The sequence below is a fragment of the Excalfactoria chinensis genome, chromosome 7 (assembly GCF_039878825.1).
Source record: "Excalfactoria chinensis isolate bCotChi1 chromosome 7, bCotChi1.hap2, whole genome shotgun sequence".
Taxonomy (NCBI): domain Eukaryota; kingdom Metazoa; phylum Chordata; class Aves; order Galliformes; family Phasianidae; genus Excalfactoria; species Excalfactoria chinensis.
In genome coordinates, this window is record NC_092831.1 from 8863737 (window position 1) to 8879376 (window position 15640).

General features: G+C 37.6%; 1 protein-coding gene across 2 annotated transcripts in view; it reads left to right on the forward strand.

The window, feature by feature from the left end:
- The window catches only part of MYLK (myosin light chain kinase), a 179737-nt gene that overhangs the window by 68369 nt on the left and 95728 nt on the right, over nt 1-15640 (forward strand). For both annotated transcript variants that reach the window (XM_072341613.1, XM_072341612.1), the window contains exons 3-6: nt 7960-8167; nt 10796-10844; nt 12902-13067; nt 14133-14298. In XM_072341613.1, coding sequence (XP_072197714.1) covers nt 7960-8167; nt 10796-10844; nt 12902-13067; nt 14133-14298 — 589 coding nt within the window. The remainder of the gene's footprint in view (nt 1-7959; nt 8168-10795; nt 10845-12901; nt 13068-14132; nt 14299-15640) is intronic.

Consider the following 15640-nt stretch of genomic DNA (forward strand, 5'->3'; position numbering starts at 1 on the left):
AAAGTGACACGTTATCTAGTATCCACGTTTTTTTCTAGGATTAAGAGGAAGTAAACATGATACGGCATACTAACCAGTACACTGATTAAACAATGATTTTAAAGGGACAGTTTTTAATAAATAGGAAGAGAGTTATTAAATCTCTTTTTACTTCTGGACCTTGTTACCTTCCTCAAATAATATCTCCTGATCTCTGACCAGGGAAAAAAGGACAACGGCAAATCTTGCAGCCTTTTTGCAGTAGTATAATATCTTTTTACTCAAAGGTGATAGGATGATTTTTCCTCTACTCACAAAGATAATGTTAGCAATAACAAGCAGTCTAGTTTTGCAGAGGTTTTATTTTCATGGCCATGAATTAGAATCAGGTAAAATGCGTATGTTTTGAGGTACAATAAAGGAGTTAAAGTAATTATGCATGGTCTGATATTACCTGAAACCAGAATGCAATGAGTGACTGGGATGGGTGCCAGGAGAATCAGTTACCACATTTGATGGTACTTATCAAATGTTTTATTCTTTCTATTTTTTATTCTTTTTCATTAGTCATAGCATTAGAATTGGTTTTGCTGCTTTATTTTTTTCTTTTTTTTGCAAGACAACAGTTCATGTGAATGCTCACACTGTCATTTTTCTCTCCTTGCTTCACACCATTTGGGAGAAGAACCAGAGAATTGCACACACCAGTTGTGAAGACTGATGTCTTCAGAGTAGCGTTCCAGTAGAGATTATGGCCAAAGGACTAATTTATGAGGACTGTATGCATATAGAACGAGAAACCTAAACACCAGATGTAGCGTACCAGAGTTCAGCACTTGAAAAAAACATACACAAAGTTTACAGAAAGAGTATTATTTTCTTATGGGTTTCTATAGATAGTGCTTTGAAGTGAGCTATGTTTAGTCCAAGTGATATATTCCAGTTTTGCTTTAAATGGGGCAATTGTAGATTATAGACTGCTCATTAGAAGAGATGAGATAGTTATAATCTTACATACAAAACAAATATCTTACTAAGTTTCCAAACATTCAATATTTTTATGTTAAATCTTGCCAGGCAGGTTCTCTGTTTTAGAAGCAAGTTTTTGGTGGTTTTTAAAATTTATTTATTTATATTCTTTTATATTGGATAAACTATCTTCAGATAGAGTTTGTGTGTGTTTAATCTCTCAGAAAGAACTTGACAGTGTATCATATCCACTTTCCTTTATCAAGAACATCTGCTGCTTATTTCTTAAAGCAAACTGCAGTTAGAACCTGGCAGAAGTACTTTTATAAGACCTGCAAAAAAGCTACACTGGCTAGAACTGTATTTCTCACCTGAGCTAACCAAAACAATAACATAAAAAGATACCATAGGTGGGGTCATGTTCATTGCAATCTCCACTGGCTTGTAGTACTTTTCTCCTAAAATTGACATTAATAATTCACATGAATATAAACTCGTACAACAAGAAATAGCTTGCTTTCTTGTTGCAGAGCAAGCTGGACAGAGCATTTACTACTGTAGCATCCTCTGCTCTCAAGTACTTGATTCTGTTCACAAGTTTTTGATCAAGGTCCAGAAATATTTGGCTCTTACTGAATGCAGAGGACACTGGTTAGAGACTAATGACTCTGAGAAACACACTTGTGGGTTTTTTGTTTTTGTTTTTGTTTTGTTTTGTTGTTTTTTTGGTGGGGAGGGAGGGGAAAGGATTTAGGAAGAGCCTTTTGTAGGATAATCTACATCCATAAAACAACTGTTGCTGTCTTGATTGAATCCCTTGAGGCTGCAGGAGGGCAGATTGCCTTTAGCTGTATGACTTTCAGATGAGATTGTCTATTACATAACTTGTGATAAAGGGAATAATTTTCATTTTCTGATATCTAAACATTGGCAGAAGAGATGTGCTATAAAGTCTGTATCATATTTCAAGTGTCATCACGACAAATTGTTTATTCCCTTATTTATACTTACTTGAAAATAATTACTTTTACAGAAATTGTCATGTTACTTAATCATATCTCTTCTCCTGTTTTCTTGATACAATACAATGGATTTATGTTTTGGAAAGGCACAAGTGTTTTACACCCAGCCTGTTTGCCAGGACTTCTTTTCTGTGTTAAGCTTTTGTTTGCACGCTGCAGAATGAAGGTCAAAGTTGGTCAGATATTCTGAATGGTTTTCTGCACCTTACACAAATCTCCTGGTGTGATGTCTAATGATCTCTCCAAAGCACACTCTTTGGAGAAGGTCATTTTTAACTGGAAGCAAGTATAAGTGAGGCTATCTTCTTTTTATTCCTTAGTAACTTCTGATCTCTATCGATTTTTTCTTGACCTATAGATTCCAGAAAAAAAAAAAAAGTTTACATTTGAAGGCAGGTATCAGACAGAGGAAAGACTGCAAACCCTTCTCAAAAAGGGTGCCACTCTGTGACATTCTTTTATGTTAAGACAAGCTAGATAAGCCAGCTGTATGGGAGATTGGTAATCACAGCCTGAACCTCTGATTAATCAGCTGAGGCAAGTGTGGGGTCAGCTGTGGGATCACAGGTGAGAGTGATGTAGCTGTGCTCCCGTAAGGGGTGGAGCTTGACTCCATCCCCTCTGAGACCTCATTTAAGGGCTGACTCCCACTGAGGCAGCATTTCTTGGAGATTGCTCACCAGTGAGGATTGCCCCAGCTTCTTCAGCCAAGGCACCACCACTGGTGAGTTTTCCTTTACTTATTCCTTCTGTACATTTGCTACCATCTGTATATTAACAACTAATACAGCCAGACAAGTAAGCAAGAAAACTACTATTCCTCTTTCAAACACCATCTACCAACTTACTGGCCACTTTCTCTTAGGTGTTCTTTGACCAAGGTTGTTTGTGGAAGTCTTTTTTTTTTCTTGTCAGAAGAATGAATTGATCAGTAGAAAGACCCCAAAAGCCAAATAAAGTTAGTTAAAACATGGCAAAAGGGAAGGGTCAAAGTTGATATTAATATAAACACAGTATGAAGGAATCTTGATTACACTTCAACCATTTGTTGTGAATTCAATTAAAATTTAATATACATGACCTTATAGCCATGGTTTCCTTCAACCCTGTTTCTCACTATTGTTCAGTTAATTCATTTTTCCTCAAGGCAGAGTCAACTTCATACCCCCCATTCCTGATAGATGTTTTTCAAACTTCTGTATGGACTCACAGTGATGACACTTTTTCAGTGGTAAAAGGATGTTTGTGTCTTTCAAAGATAAATTCAAGATCAATTGTTCTTTAGATGAACTGAAACCACCCAAATACAACCAGTCTTCCTATTCAGTGATTTAATAGTTTACTTACCATGATTTTAATGGTGGATTTTGTGGAAGTAAAGGGCAAAGGCAGGCTATAGATAAAGAAGCAGAACTGAACAGTGTGTGCTGACAGATTCTGGATGTTTTAAAATTCTGATTTCATGGGGGAACAATGGCCTTCTGAGAAGACTTTTAGTGGTTAGTGGAATTCATACTGCAGCATATGAAGTCATCTTTATGAGGGGAGTTATTTTGAATAGCAATTTCATGACAGTTGTATCACTGCCAGTTTTTCTTGGTACAGCTTTTGATGTGCCTGTCTATACATGATGTAATTAGGGGGAATTTCTTCCTGGTCTTTTTGTTTGTGTGTTGCTGTAACCTTGAGTAGCAACAAGTGACATTTATCAAGCCCATCACATCAAGAATGGAATGCTTCAGCCAGTATAATGAATGTTGTACTTGAATATGCCACATATGATTTGCCAACATTTCCAAGAATCATAAGGTGCTATAGTCAAAGGGAGTAACAACAATATTATGTAGCCTGTCACTAGTTCACAGCTGCTTGTGCTTCGGATTTTTGCTATTTGTGGCTGATTCTTTTCCCTTGTTCTGGGTTTGCATTCATTGTTAATCTCACTGAAAGCAGTAACAGTTATCACAAAGTGGGATCTGAATGGGAGTTAAATGTATGATCCAAAAGAGCTCATCAGATTACCCAAAGCTGCAACAGCTAAATAGGCAAACCTGTGCCTTTTGGAATTGATATACAAGCAGCTGTTTTATGGAGAATAGATACAGGCCAAGATTTAGAAAAAGCTTTCCTTTACTTTGGAACCTATAGGGAAACACCTCCCCTGTGAGGACAGGCTGAGTGTGCTGGGGCTGATCAGCCTGGAGAAGAGAGGCTCCAGGAAAACCTGATGGAGGCCTTCCAATATTTTAAAGGAGACTATAAGAAAGAAGGGGACAGACTCTTTAGCAGGTGCTACAATGACAGAACAAGGGGAAATGGTTTCAAACTAGAGGAGGGGAGATTCAGGCTGGGTATAAGAAAGACGTTTTTTACAGTAAGGGTGGTGAGGCTCTGACACAGGTTGCCCAGAGAGGTGGTGGATGCCCTGTTCTTGGGGACATCCAAGGTCAGGTTGGATGAGGCTATGAGCATGAGATCAAGCTGTGGGTGTCCAGTATTCTTTGCAGGGGAGTTGAATCAGATGGCCGCTACAAGTCCCTTCAACTCAATCAATTTTATGATTCCTTAATTTAAAAGGCTTTCTGAATAAGTTTGGCCTTAGGTGTCACTGAATGCCTTTAGGTTTGTGACAATGGTGCCTAGTTTCCAGCAGAACATTTCTGAAGAATACTGTCCTTCAGTGGATTGCATCAGTAGACTTATTGGACAACATCTTCTTGCTTCTTTTCTTTGGGAACACCATTTCTTTTCATTAGCATTTCCCCAAATCTAGCTGTAGAGCTGAATCTTAACTCTGGAAGTTTCACAGGCAACAGGTTCTTTCTCAGCTCTTTCCACTTACCATGTTGATGTGTGAAGCTGGAGACTTCTTTTACCTTGACTTATCTAGTGCACTTCTAACCAAGACTGTAAATGATTTCTGAGTCCCAACAAAAACTCAAAGCTCACAGTGTATACACTCCTTGCAGTCACTTTTCCATTTGTTAGTGTTGTTTAGCAGGCAAAGAAAAGCTACAGCCTCAAAGGGACTGGCAATGCTCACACAGTGCATACTGTAAATAAGGGTTATAGCCTTCTGCTGCTGGGCATTAAATAAGCAGATAAATTTCTCTTCACCGTGGATTTATTCAAGGCAGATGTTTTTAGTGAGCTCTGGAAAGGTTGGGAAGGAATATAAAACCTGCTGCAGTTCTGGAACTGATCCATTCGAATCAAAACCTAGTAACCAGTGATATGTTTAAGGGTCTCTGACACTTTTATGGCAAGAGTATGTATTTCAGAGAGGGCTGGCTCAGTTTGAAACACATTCCAAACCAAAACCTGAAATAAATTCTTGCAACAGAGCAATTCAGAAAACTGCTACTTGCCCCTTATTTCAGTGTTGAAAAAAAATGAAACAAACAAAACAAAACCCACCAAGTTTGGGAAAGGAATGATGCAACTTTCAGAAAGGAAATAGTGCGCTGATTGCCCGTGTTTCTGTTTTTCTGGGTGGCATTTCCTCAGTGTAGAGGTGTGGATAAACAAAATAATAACAAGTATGAAATAGAAGAAATGGAAAAATACTTAATGTATGCTTAGCTATTTGATACTGGAAAAGCATGTATAATTGTCTACCTGAATTTGAGGGGCCAAGAAAGAATGGCTGTCTGTGCTCCAACAAGGAATTAAGATTATGATAAAAGAATAAAGAAAATAAAAGTAAGATGATTTCCGCTGCTACAACCCCAGTAGTTCCCTCAGAAGTACTGGAAGTCTTGTTTGAAGCTTAATGGAACAATACATTTTAAAGAACACCACAAAGAATGAGTGAAAATTTGAAATAGTAGTAAATATAATAGATAATGTGTCACTGACTACTTGACAGGTAGAAACTCCCTCCTAAGACATCCTCTGGCTTTGGGTAAGTCACTTAATCCAAAATGAGAAGATAGGCAGAAGGGCATTGACAATATTATGATAAGAAATGGTTTTGTGGTATAAACCACATTCTTTACCAGTTGAACATATCATCAGCTCTCAAGAACTACACCACTGAAAAACAAACAAACAAAAAATTGATATTTTACAGCCTTCTTTTTGTGAAAATTAGACTTACTGAGGAAGATATCCATCCTGATAGCCTGCCCGCTAATTAAGCACTAAACCAATGTTCTGGATTAGTGGTAGGGGGCATGGCTGAGCAGAGACTTCTGCTTTTCAGAAAGCAGAGAAAGACACAGCCACAAAGAGCTTTTCAAGATGCTAGGGTAGTTTTTAAACAGTGATTGATCCCATTGCACAGGGATCCACTATGTGTTCAGCATAGAATATGGCTCTTGCTGAGGTAAAGATAGACTTGGAGGGAATTTATGAAGTTTGTACCAGGAGTGGAAAATTTATTCAGCAAATTCACTAATATTCTTTCTCCCAGCCACAACGTCACTGGCAACATTAATTTTTCGGAACTGATTTCTAAGGAATTAAAGGAAAGAGACAAATGTCTGACAGCTGTAGCTTAAGCTCAGACAGATGAGAAGCCCAGACGTAGTGAGATGGAGTTGAAAGGTTTTGAAAGAAGAGAACCTAAGAATGGGTAAGGCTGTTTGGCTAAGAATTGTAATCTGGAGAATAAGTACTGTACAGTCAGAGGAAAGCAGAGCTGAATTGCATCTGAAGGTGAGAGGAGACTGCAAGGAGGAATTTAGACAAACCACAATCAAGTCATCTTCAAATAAAGACAGGTAATTGATATTTTTCCCACCTGGAATTTGAAGGGACTTCCTGTTCAGTTGCCAAGGTTTTATAATATTGTTCAATATGCAGTATTGCTACTTGCCTAGTGAGCAAAATCAGACACAGTGATTACTTATCTGAGTTCACCTTGATCCACTCAGTTATTTCATGGCATTCAGGCAAAGGATCAAAGTGTCAGAAGATGACATACTAACGTATTAGAGTGGGAGAATAGGAAATAAATGGGGAGAATTGTAATCAGGGGTTGTTATGACAACAGAGGAAGTGTGTTAACAATTAACACATACTAAACCAACCTTCAAAGCAGATGGCACATCTCATAAAGCAGAGGAAGAAACTTTGCCTGAGGAGTTAATTCATTGGTGGAAACTGATGTATGTCTGGTTTTTCCATCTTTTTATGAAAGAAAGAGACAGATTCAGAGAAGTTTCAACAGCTTAACCGAAATCAGTAACTCAGTTCTCAGTTACTCGAGTCTGTCTGCAAATCTGAAGGTAACACTAATGCCATAGCAGGCAAAGATATATTAATGTGGTTGCTGTCTAATAAGCGTAAGAGCTGCTTTGTTTTCTTGAAATCTATTCTTTGAGTGACCAGTAGATGAGAAAGCTCCTTAAGTACAGGAGCAAGTTTTTGTGAACATATCTAGGTCTCTACTGTTCAGCTGCCACCATAGCATGAGAATTACCCTTAATGATACTATCTCAAATAGCAATCCCTTGTCTTCTGCTTTTAAAGATCAAGACAGAAAGCAGCATGTACCTGTTCCTCCTGCCTGTAAATTGGCTGGAGCCACTATATCTCAGCATGTATGAAAACTAGATAGCTCCATACAGATTTACAATATAAGCCTAATTCTTAGCAGCCATGCTAGAGATGTTTGCTATAGATACCTTGCAGTCTTGAATTCTTAGAGATATAACAGCACTTTCTCCCTTTGAATCTGAACAATGAAAACCCACACGTCAGGATTTTTCATTAGCACTGTTTCTATGCTTCTGCAGGCAAACCATTCTAGTGGGAAACTTTTGCATAGGTATTTATCTGCTTCTCTAGTCTTATGATTTTAACAGTTTTGACTTAGCCAAAAGTTTCTTCATTTCATTATGTTCTGCCATTTGGCTTGCAAAGAGCGTGTGTTTAACAGCTCCTGTGTCAAGAACTTTCCACTGTATTGCTAAATGTCCAACATTTCTTCCTAATACCATCATCTGTTTGTCTTCATTCTCCACTCTTTCTCACATTGTTCCAGGTCAGAGGCTACCCTGAGCCACAGATCACATGGTACAGAAATGGACATCCTCTCCCAGAAGGAGACCATTATGTTGTGGACCACAGCATACGGGGGATATTCAGTTTGGTAATCAAAGGTGTGCAGGAAGGTGATAGTGGTAAATACACCTGTGAGGCTGCAAATGATGGCGGGGTTCGTCAAGTGACTGTGGAATTGACTGTGGAAGGTATGACAATATTTAAACTGCTATTGTGATGATAATAGAATTTAATTAAATGAAAAGGTTGTGTTAAACCACCCATCCAGTTAAGATCATAACAATATATATGTGCTTTCTCACTGTTGCAAGAGTAACACTCTTCTCTGGTAGAGAAGAAATCCTTTTTTCATAGCTCTAAGTTATGCAAAGACTTCAATTAAGTCAATGGACTCTTTGAGATCTCTGTTATGGTTATGTACTATAGCATATGGTATGTCTAAACGTGTTAGTATGCATTCCAGAATTACATGGTTACTAAGAATGGCATTCATATATATATATATTTATTTCTGTATTCTTTATCGAAGTCCAGTTCTAAAAATTAAGATTTAATATTTGACACACTGCTGCCTATTAGAGGCACAGCTGAAGCAGGTGAAAGTGCTTACTCTTGCCACAGATACTCAGAAAACAGTGAACAAATTGCAAATTGCCTGAGAAAAACATTTGATAACAGAATGTGGTTTGTTTGTTTGTGGTGTTTTTTGTTTGTCTGCTTTTTGTGTTTTTGGATTTTCTTTGTAGATATTGTTAAAACAGAAATTTTATCTTAACAGAATATTAGAAATTATCAAATAGGTGTAAAGGACATCTTCCTCTGGAAGTTTGGACACCATTTTGAGGCAGCAGGAAAGTAGTTTCAGAGGCTTTCCTAAAAGAAATAGACAACTTCTGCCAGACCTCATCTGTCCTCTAGAATAGGAGGACAGCTTAGTTTACATGTTCAGCTTATGAGGTGCAAGGCTTGAACCATTTTTCTTACTCCAAGCTACATTCTTTCTGATGTTTCCCCTTTCCTACTCCAAGTGTTGTGGTATTGACAGCCTTCCTACTCCCACATCTGAACTACTTGTTATCTTAACTGTTGAGTACTGTTTCCTTCCTGGCTTTGTTTATGAACAGTTCACAACACGATGATCTTTATAGGTCCCTTCCAGCCCCTACAATTCTGTGATTCTTACTCAGGCTTTATAATGAACCAGTACTGTTTTAGATCTCTTTTGGGGGTTTCCCATAGTGTTGGCTGATTGCTCAAGTTAACATGGAAGGAAGGGAGTCATCTTTGTCTGGAAAGTTAACATTTTCCCTTGGGCAGTAAGAGATATGGGGATCCTGGAGTTTCACAGCATATCAAACAAGCACACTGAGGCAATAAGTTCCCTGAGTTCTGCATGTATGCTTTCCTTTGCTAAGCTGCGCCTGTTTGCAATTGCATACTTAATGTTACATGGAAACAGCTAAGATCAAGCTCAGGAATGTTTAAGAGAACATCTGCATATTAAATAGTTGCAAACTGCCATATTTAAAATGTAAAGAGTGACATAAAGCCAAGGAATGATGGAAATCAACTGTGCTTCTTTTCTCTTGTCTATTCAGTCCTGCTGTAAATCTGCTAAATATCAAAATGTCTCAGGTCACAACTTTGCACTGAGCACAGCAAAAATGGACAGCAGACCTGAATCAATCAGCGTTTGGTATATTCTGAATCAAAATCTCTTACACACATCCTAGGAGTACATACTGAAATATGCATATGTCTGACACAATATTTATTGCCTTCTGTTTTTAATCATTTAAAATCATTTTATTCCTTATTTTAAATCTATCTGAAAAACAACCTCTGTGGAGGTGGAATTTTTTTTTAAACATGTTTTTATGTCAGGTATTCTGACATGGCCTTTGGTGCTGTTCAAAAACAGTTCCATGGTAGTAGCCAATGACTGAGTTCATCAGAATTTATGAATTAAAGTGGTCTTTATCCCCTCATAAAGGGATCTATAACCCCCTCTACACATCAGGATGGCAATGCACTGGATTTTTGTTGTTGTTGTTGTTGTTTATTTTTAGCAAAAAGTTCTGCATGGGGCTGTTACCTGAAAATATGAGTGACACCTTCTAGTTTTTCTATCCTACTGTTCTGTCTGGATGTCAGTGTAAATTCTTTGGAAGTGCAAGAATAAGTTTCTTTCTTCACAGCCATCAGAGCTGTTTGTTTCATGCTACCACTTTGGATCTATCTCAGGCTACGATCCATTTCTTTTCTGTGCCAGATCTGCGAGGAATGCTGTGGGCAGTAGATGGCGCTGAGCTTACATGATTTCGTATAGACATATCCCAGTTGCTAACACCAGTAAGCAGGATGAACTTCAGAGCTTCAAAAGGAATGTTTTTTTGGTGTTTGTTTTTGTTTGTTTGTTTTTTAGATATTAATCAAAACAACAACCAAGATAACAAAAAACAGGCAAGCAAAGCAGGACCTTCTTCAGAGTCTAAAATGGATATATTTTTGCTGCCTAATTAGAATTAGTGGTGTAGAAATTAGACACTGTCATTCATTCAAAAATGTTTTTGCATGAATAGTCAGCAGTGTAGCACTGAGGTCAAAGGCTAGATGGTAACTCTGCTGAAACCTGGTTTTGAAACTGGAGAACCTAACTTCAGACTTTAGATGACATAACCTCATACTGCAGGTGCTGCATTCCTCCTTCATTTTTGTAACCTGGAGAAATGCATGCTTTACATAGTCTCAAACCTGTAGTTCCCAATGGTTTTGACAAAAATTCTTACTTCTATTTTCCTGTCTTGTGCTCACAGGAAACTCTTTGAAGAAATACAGCCTACCGTGCAGTGCCAAAACCCCTGGGTAAGAAGTCCAACAGCTTTGATATTGTTTAACAGATGCATGAATATGTTCTGGTGGGTAAACAAGTAAAATGACTCTTTGTAAAGGATATGGACTTTTCCTTTCAAGCAATCCTGCATATTGTCCTTAGATTTGATTCAGTCTGAGAGCCAGACTGAGGGGTGGATTCTTGTCTAGACCTCAACAGTTCCTCACTGGAAATGTATCCCCAATGCTTTTTGCCTGTTAAAGAACACCAGAAATGGAGGAAAGAAAAGCATGGTAGTTAATGACTCAATTCTGCACAGCATGACGTTGGAATAGAGTACCTGGTTGGCATATTTGCTCACATTAGTGAGATGAGGATAGCAGGAATGACAAGCTTAACTTCATCAGTTCAAAGTTCTTAGCTCTTTTAGTGTTGAGTGTCAACTACAGGAACAATCTGAAAACAAACATATTTGTGAAGTCAAGTGTGTTAAGTCCAACCTTCTGTTTAACCCAAGCAGAATAGATACTATGGGAAATGCTCGGTCAGTAAAATGCTTGAGGCTACTAGGAAAACATAAGACACAACCACTGATCCTTCATATTGACAAGAATTCTTAGGGCTGAAAACAGAATTTCCTGCTGGTGTCTGTGGTGCAGTTTTGCACACTTCTGTCTCTGCTCTCTGACATTCCAAAAATCTTCCCTGCATCTTCCATAACCAGACAGGCATCTTTTAAAAGAAAAATACTGTTTTTAGAATGATTAGAAAGAAATAAAATCAACTGAAACCAGCGTTCTCTCGTATGTAATTTAAATATTATATAGTAGCCTGGAAGAAATACATATTCTGTTTTGGTGTTGCCTGGTTCCAGGTAGATTAAGGATTGCTTGATTAAGAAATCTACTATGGTTTACTCTGGCACACAGAAGAGCCTTCTTTCAATCATTCCTTACAAGTAGATTCAGTAGGACAACATTAAAAGCTATCTGATATTTAGTTCTATGATTGTTTCCCATTTTTGCATATTACAGTCTTCTCTCCTAAGGTTTTACTGATTCTCCTATCCATGTAAATCCTTTCATTATGGTCTTGTTTCTTATTTAGAAACCTCAAGTTGCCTATATGGCCACCATCATGTCTTGGCAGCACCTTGGCAATGCTGTCCCTTTTCAGTATGTGACACCTGGTAGAAATAGTGAAGTACTGACATCTTACTTGCATATGGTAAAAGGGCATCTGGAAATGAAGGCCTTGAAAGTAGTTCAGTTTGCTTGAAATTAAAGGTTAAAAAAAAAAAAGAAGGAAAAAATTACTGATTGCCATCTGTTAATGTGTGTCTTTGTTGTACCAGAACTTTAGAGCAAAGAATGTGAGTGTTCCCTTTCACATTAACATACCTGGAGTTGCAGATTTCTTTTTCTTGCTTGTTACTGTTTGATGTTTGAAGTTTTATGGCTACCTAACTGAGGGATTTGGATTGTGGTCACTCTTGTCATTCTAGTTCCTTTCCACATGTGGTTTCCCAGATGTGCCATCCATTTAAATAGAGCTGGATTTTACGCTTAAAGGACGTTCACTGCTATTTGGATGGGTTTCTGTGCCATTTCCATGTTTGCTTTAGCAGGACATGTAAAAAATGTTGCTAAAAGAAATTAATGATTTATATTCAGAAACTGCACTGAATGTTACAACAAACTATATGATAAAGAACTGTGAACATTGAACAAGTATGCACAAATAATCTATTAGGGGACAATTAGGAAACAGAAAGGAGGGAAAACTAAGTGTACGTAGTGTTTCTTTTCATTTAGTTTGTCCGCATCCTATAAGCAACTAAAGTCTGTCATACGAATTATGTGTATACTGGGTGAGGGTGTGTGGCACCTTGCTATTTAGCTGCATGTGGAGTAAAGAGCAGTTATCATCAGCATTTGCATTTCTTCCATTGACAAATATATAAATATATATATGTATAAATAGCATATGGCAGAAAATCTTCTACTCTAAAATGCTCCCTGAAGTGTGTTTAACAACAACGACTTCCAGTTGTTCTTCTTTAAAATCAGGATGTCAATCACCTTTTTAGGGGAAGACTTAGCGTTCCACCTGTGGAGCATAGGCCAAGCATCTGGGGAGAGAGTCCACCAAAGTTTGCTACAAAACCCAACAGAGTTGTTGTGCGTGAAGGCCAAACAGGAAAATTTTCATGTAAAATAACAGGACGTCCTCAGCCTCAAGTAACTTGGTCCAAGGTATGATTTCCCAATAAATGAATGTTTTCTTTCTGTTCTGAAATTTTGTTACTTGGTGAAATGCATTTGCTACTGCAATATGACAAATCAACAATGGCAAGAATTTATGTACGATTAGGAGAACCATATTCTTCCTTATTTTCACGTGAAAATAAGGAATAAACTCAAAAAATAATAGTGTATGTTCTTAGTATAAAAGCTATATAAAAATAGCAAGTAAGAGATCAACTTACCCAAAGACCTCACGAACTAGATAAGAGAAAGAGAGAAAGAATGGGAAATATGAACATAAGCATCTCCGTTTTATAGAAAAGATCTGCAGGGATTGCAGGGATTTAATGCTTTAGCTGTGGCCACAGAGGAGTCTCTGACAGCTTTGAAAATTACAGCTGTATCTCCCAAGTTCTATGTCAGTCCCTCAATCATAAATTGCCTTTTCTTTTCATTTACATTGGGTAAGTTAACCTGTACATTAAAATTAGGAAGCTATCTGCAAAGAAATGAAATTGAATTGAAAAGAAAACAAACAGTTTAGAAAATAAAAGACATGACTTTATTTTGCACGCATGATTGTTTTTTGCAAATTCAAAACCAAAAATCTAAGGCAAGGGAATGAGGGTTCAGCTGATTCAGTTTGACTTTTGCTAAAACACTGGTCAAAGAAAAGAGTCTGACAGAACAGGAGACCTGAACTGTCAACTTCAGACCTGCAATAAAATGACAAACTGAGAGCACGCAGAACGTAAAAAATAAAATAAAAATATTAAGTGATCAATGCTTAAAATTCATTTGACTAATAAAAAACACTGAAGATTTAAGTCCTACTGCCCCCTATGGGTACATACAGGGTCTGCAATCACTTTTAGTAATGAGTTTTCAAGTGATTATTAAATCTTTCACTGATTAGACCTTTTTTGTTTGTTTGTTTGTTTCCCTTGAAACTTTCATTTCAGTGAATTACAATAACTTTCTTTAATTTGGAAGAACACACATTCTGACTGCTCTGTCAGCATCCTGCTCTCCTTCAGCCTTCGATTGTCTGATCGAATCTCATGTTATTTGCAGGGTGATGTTCACCTGCAGCAAAATGAGCGTTTCAACATGTTTGAGAAAACAGGAATCCAGTACTTGGAAATCCACAATGTTCGGCTTGCTGATGCAGGAATTTACACATGTACGGTGGTAAATAGTGCTGGGAAGGCATCTGTGTCTGCAGAGCTCACAGTTCAAGGTACAGTAAAGACAGATTAGCAGATCAGAACATAAATGAATCACAGTTACTCCTTTAAAAAAATCTTTGCTTTTTCAATATGAGCATTTACTTTTCCCTGTCATCTTCCTCTGTCTTTATTAAATGACATGTGATAGCTTGGAGCATACTATGGTTGAAATACTGTGTTTGTTTGATGGGAAGAAACAATCAAAATGCTTGTTTGTTGTAAATTTAAAATCAACAGCCATGAACCTTGCACTAGTAATTCTGGACAGTAATCAATTTTTTATCTGTTGAGCACTGACACTGGGTGCATATTTATAACAACTACCCTTTGGGAAACAAAATCGTACCTGTGTTTGTGGAACAGAGAAAACAAAGTACAGGAGCGTAATTCTGAGCTGCAAGAGAGAAAACTCAGAAGTGTGATAGATTAAAATTCAGGCTCGTCAAGTCCTACCTCTATGTTATGTCCCTACTGCTAAAGGAAATAAATGCCTTTGTATAAATACTTCAAAATGTTCTATTTCAGATATGCATTACTATATACAGTTTACTTTGCAGTTTGATGCTTCTTAGCGTATCCTTTACCTTAGCCTCAAAATCATAATTCCTTTAGCAACCACACTAAAGACAAATTTCAAGAGGTAAGCAGATGGCTTTACAGTTGCTGGACTCAATGAAATAATTAAATTAACTGCTGATGCCTGTAGCTGCAACCACAAGATCAACAGGCTGCGTGTACCCTCAAGCAGTGTAATTTTTGGTGCAAGTTTTTGGGTTCTGGCGCTGTCATTCTGTAAGATATCAATATTAATAATAATAATATTTGCATTTGGATCCTCAGAACTACTACTGGCCTTTACCAGCTAAAGCTGTACATTTTATCTCTATGCTGCAACCTGATGATGCCACTGTAGAGACCTTCTACAAGTTGCCTGTTCTACTGATGTTTTATAGAAAGAAAGGGCCATTAAGTTCACTAAGCCATTTTTTAAAAAACATGAAACTGAATCCTTACTGGCTCTCCCTGAAGTGGGTGGCTTTCTGTTGTATAATGGGTACATCTGCTATTAGAGATGACGCAGAACTGGGGTCACAAAGTCAGCTGTGGTATATGTTTGCTTCAGACAGTGACCACAACTATGAATAATGCACGCATTCTTTCTGGGATTAGTACAGGTCAGTAAAAAGGGCACTCTTTTGCAATGAACTTGACTAATCGGATGATTCCAGTTACCTAGCCACTATATATAATACCTAATTCTTTCATTATTGATTAAATCAAGTAGTGGTAATTGCTGCGAAATGCTAGCAGACAGTCAAGTGGCTCAGAAGTACTGAATTTTCTTTTTAAACT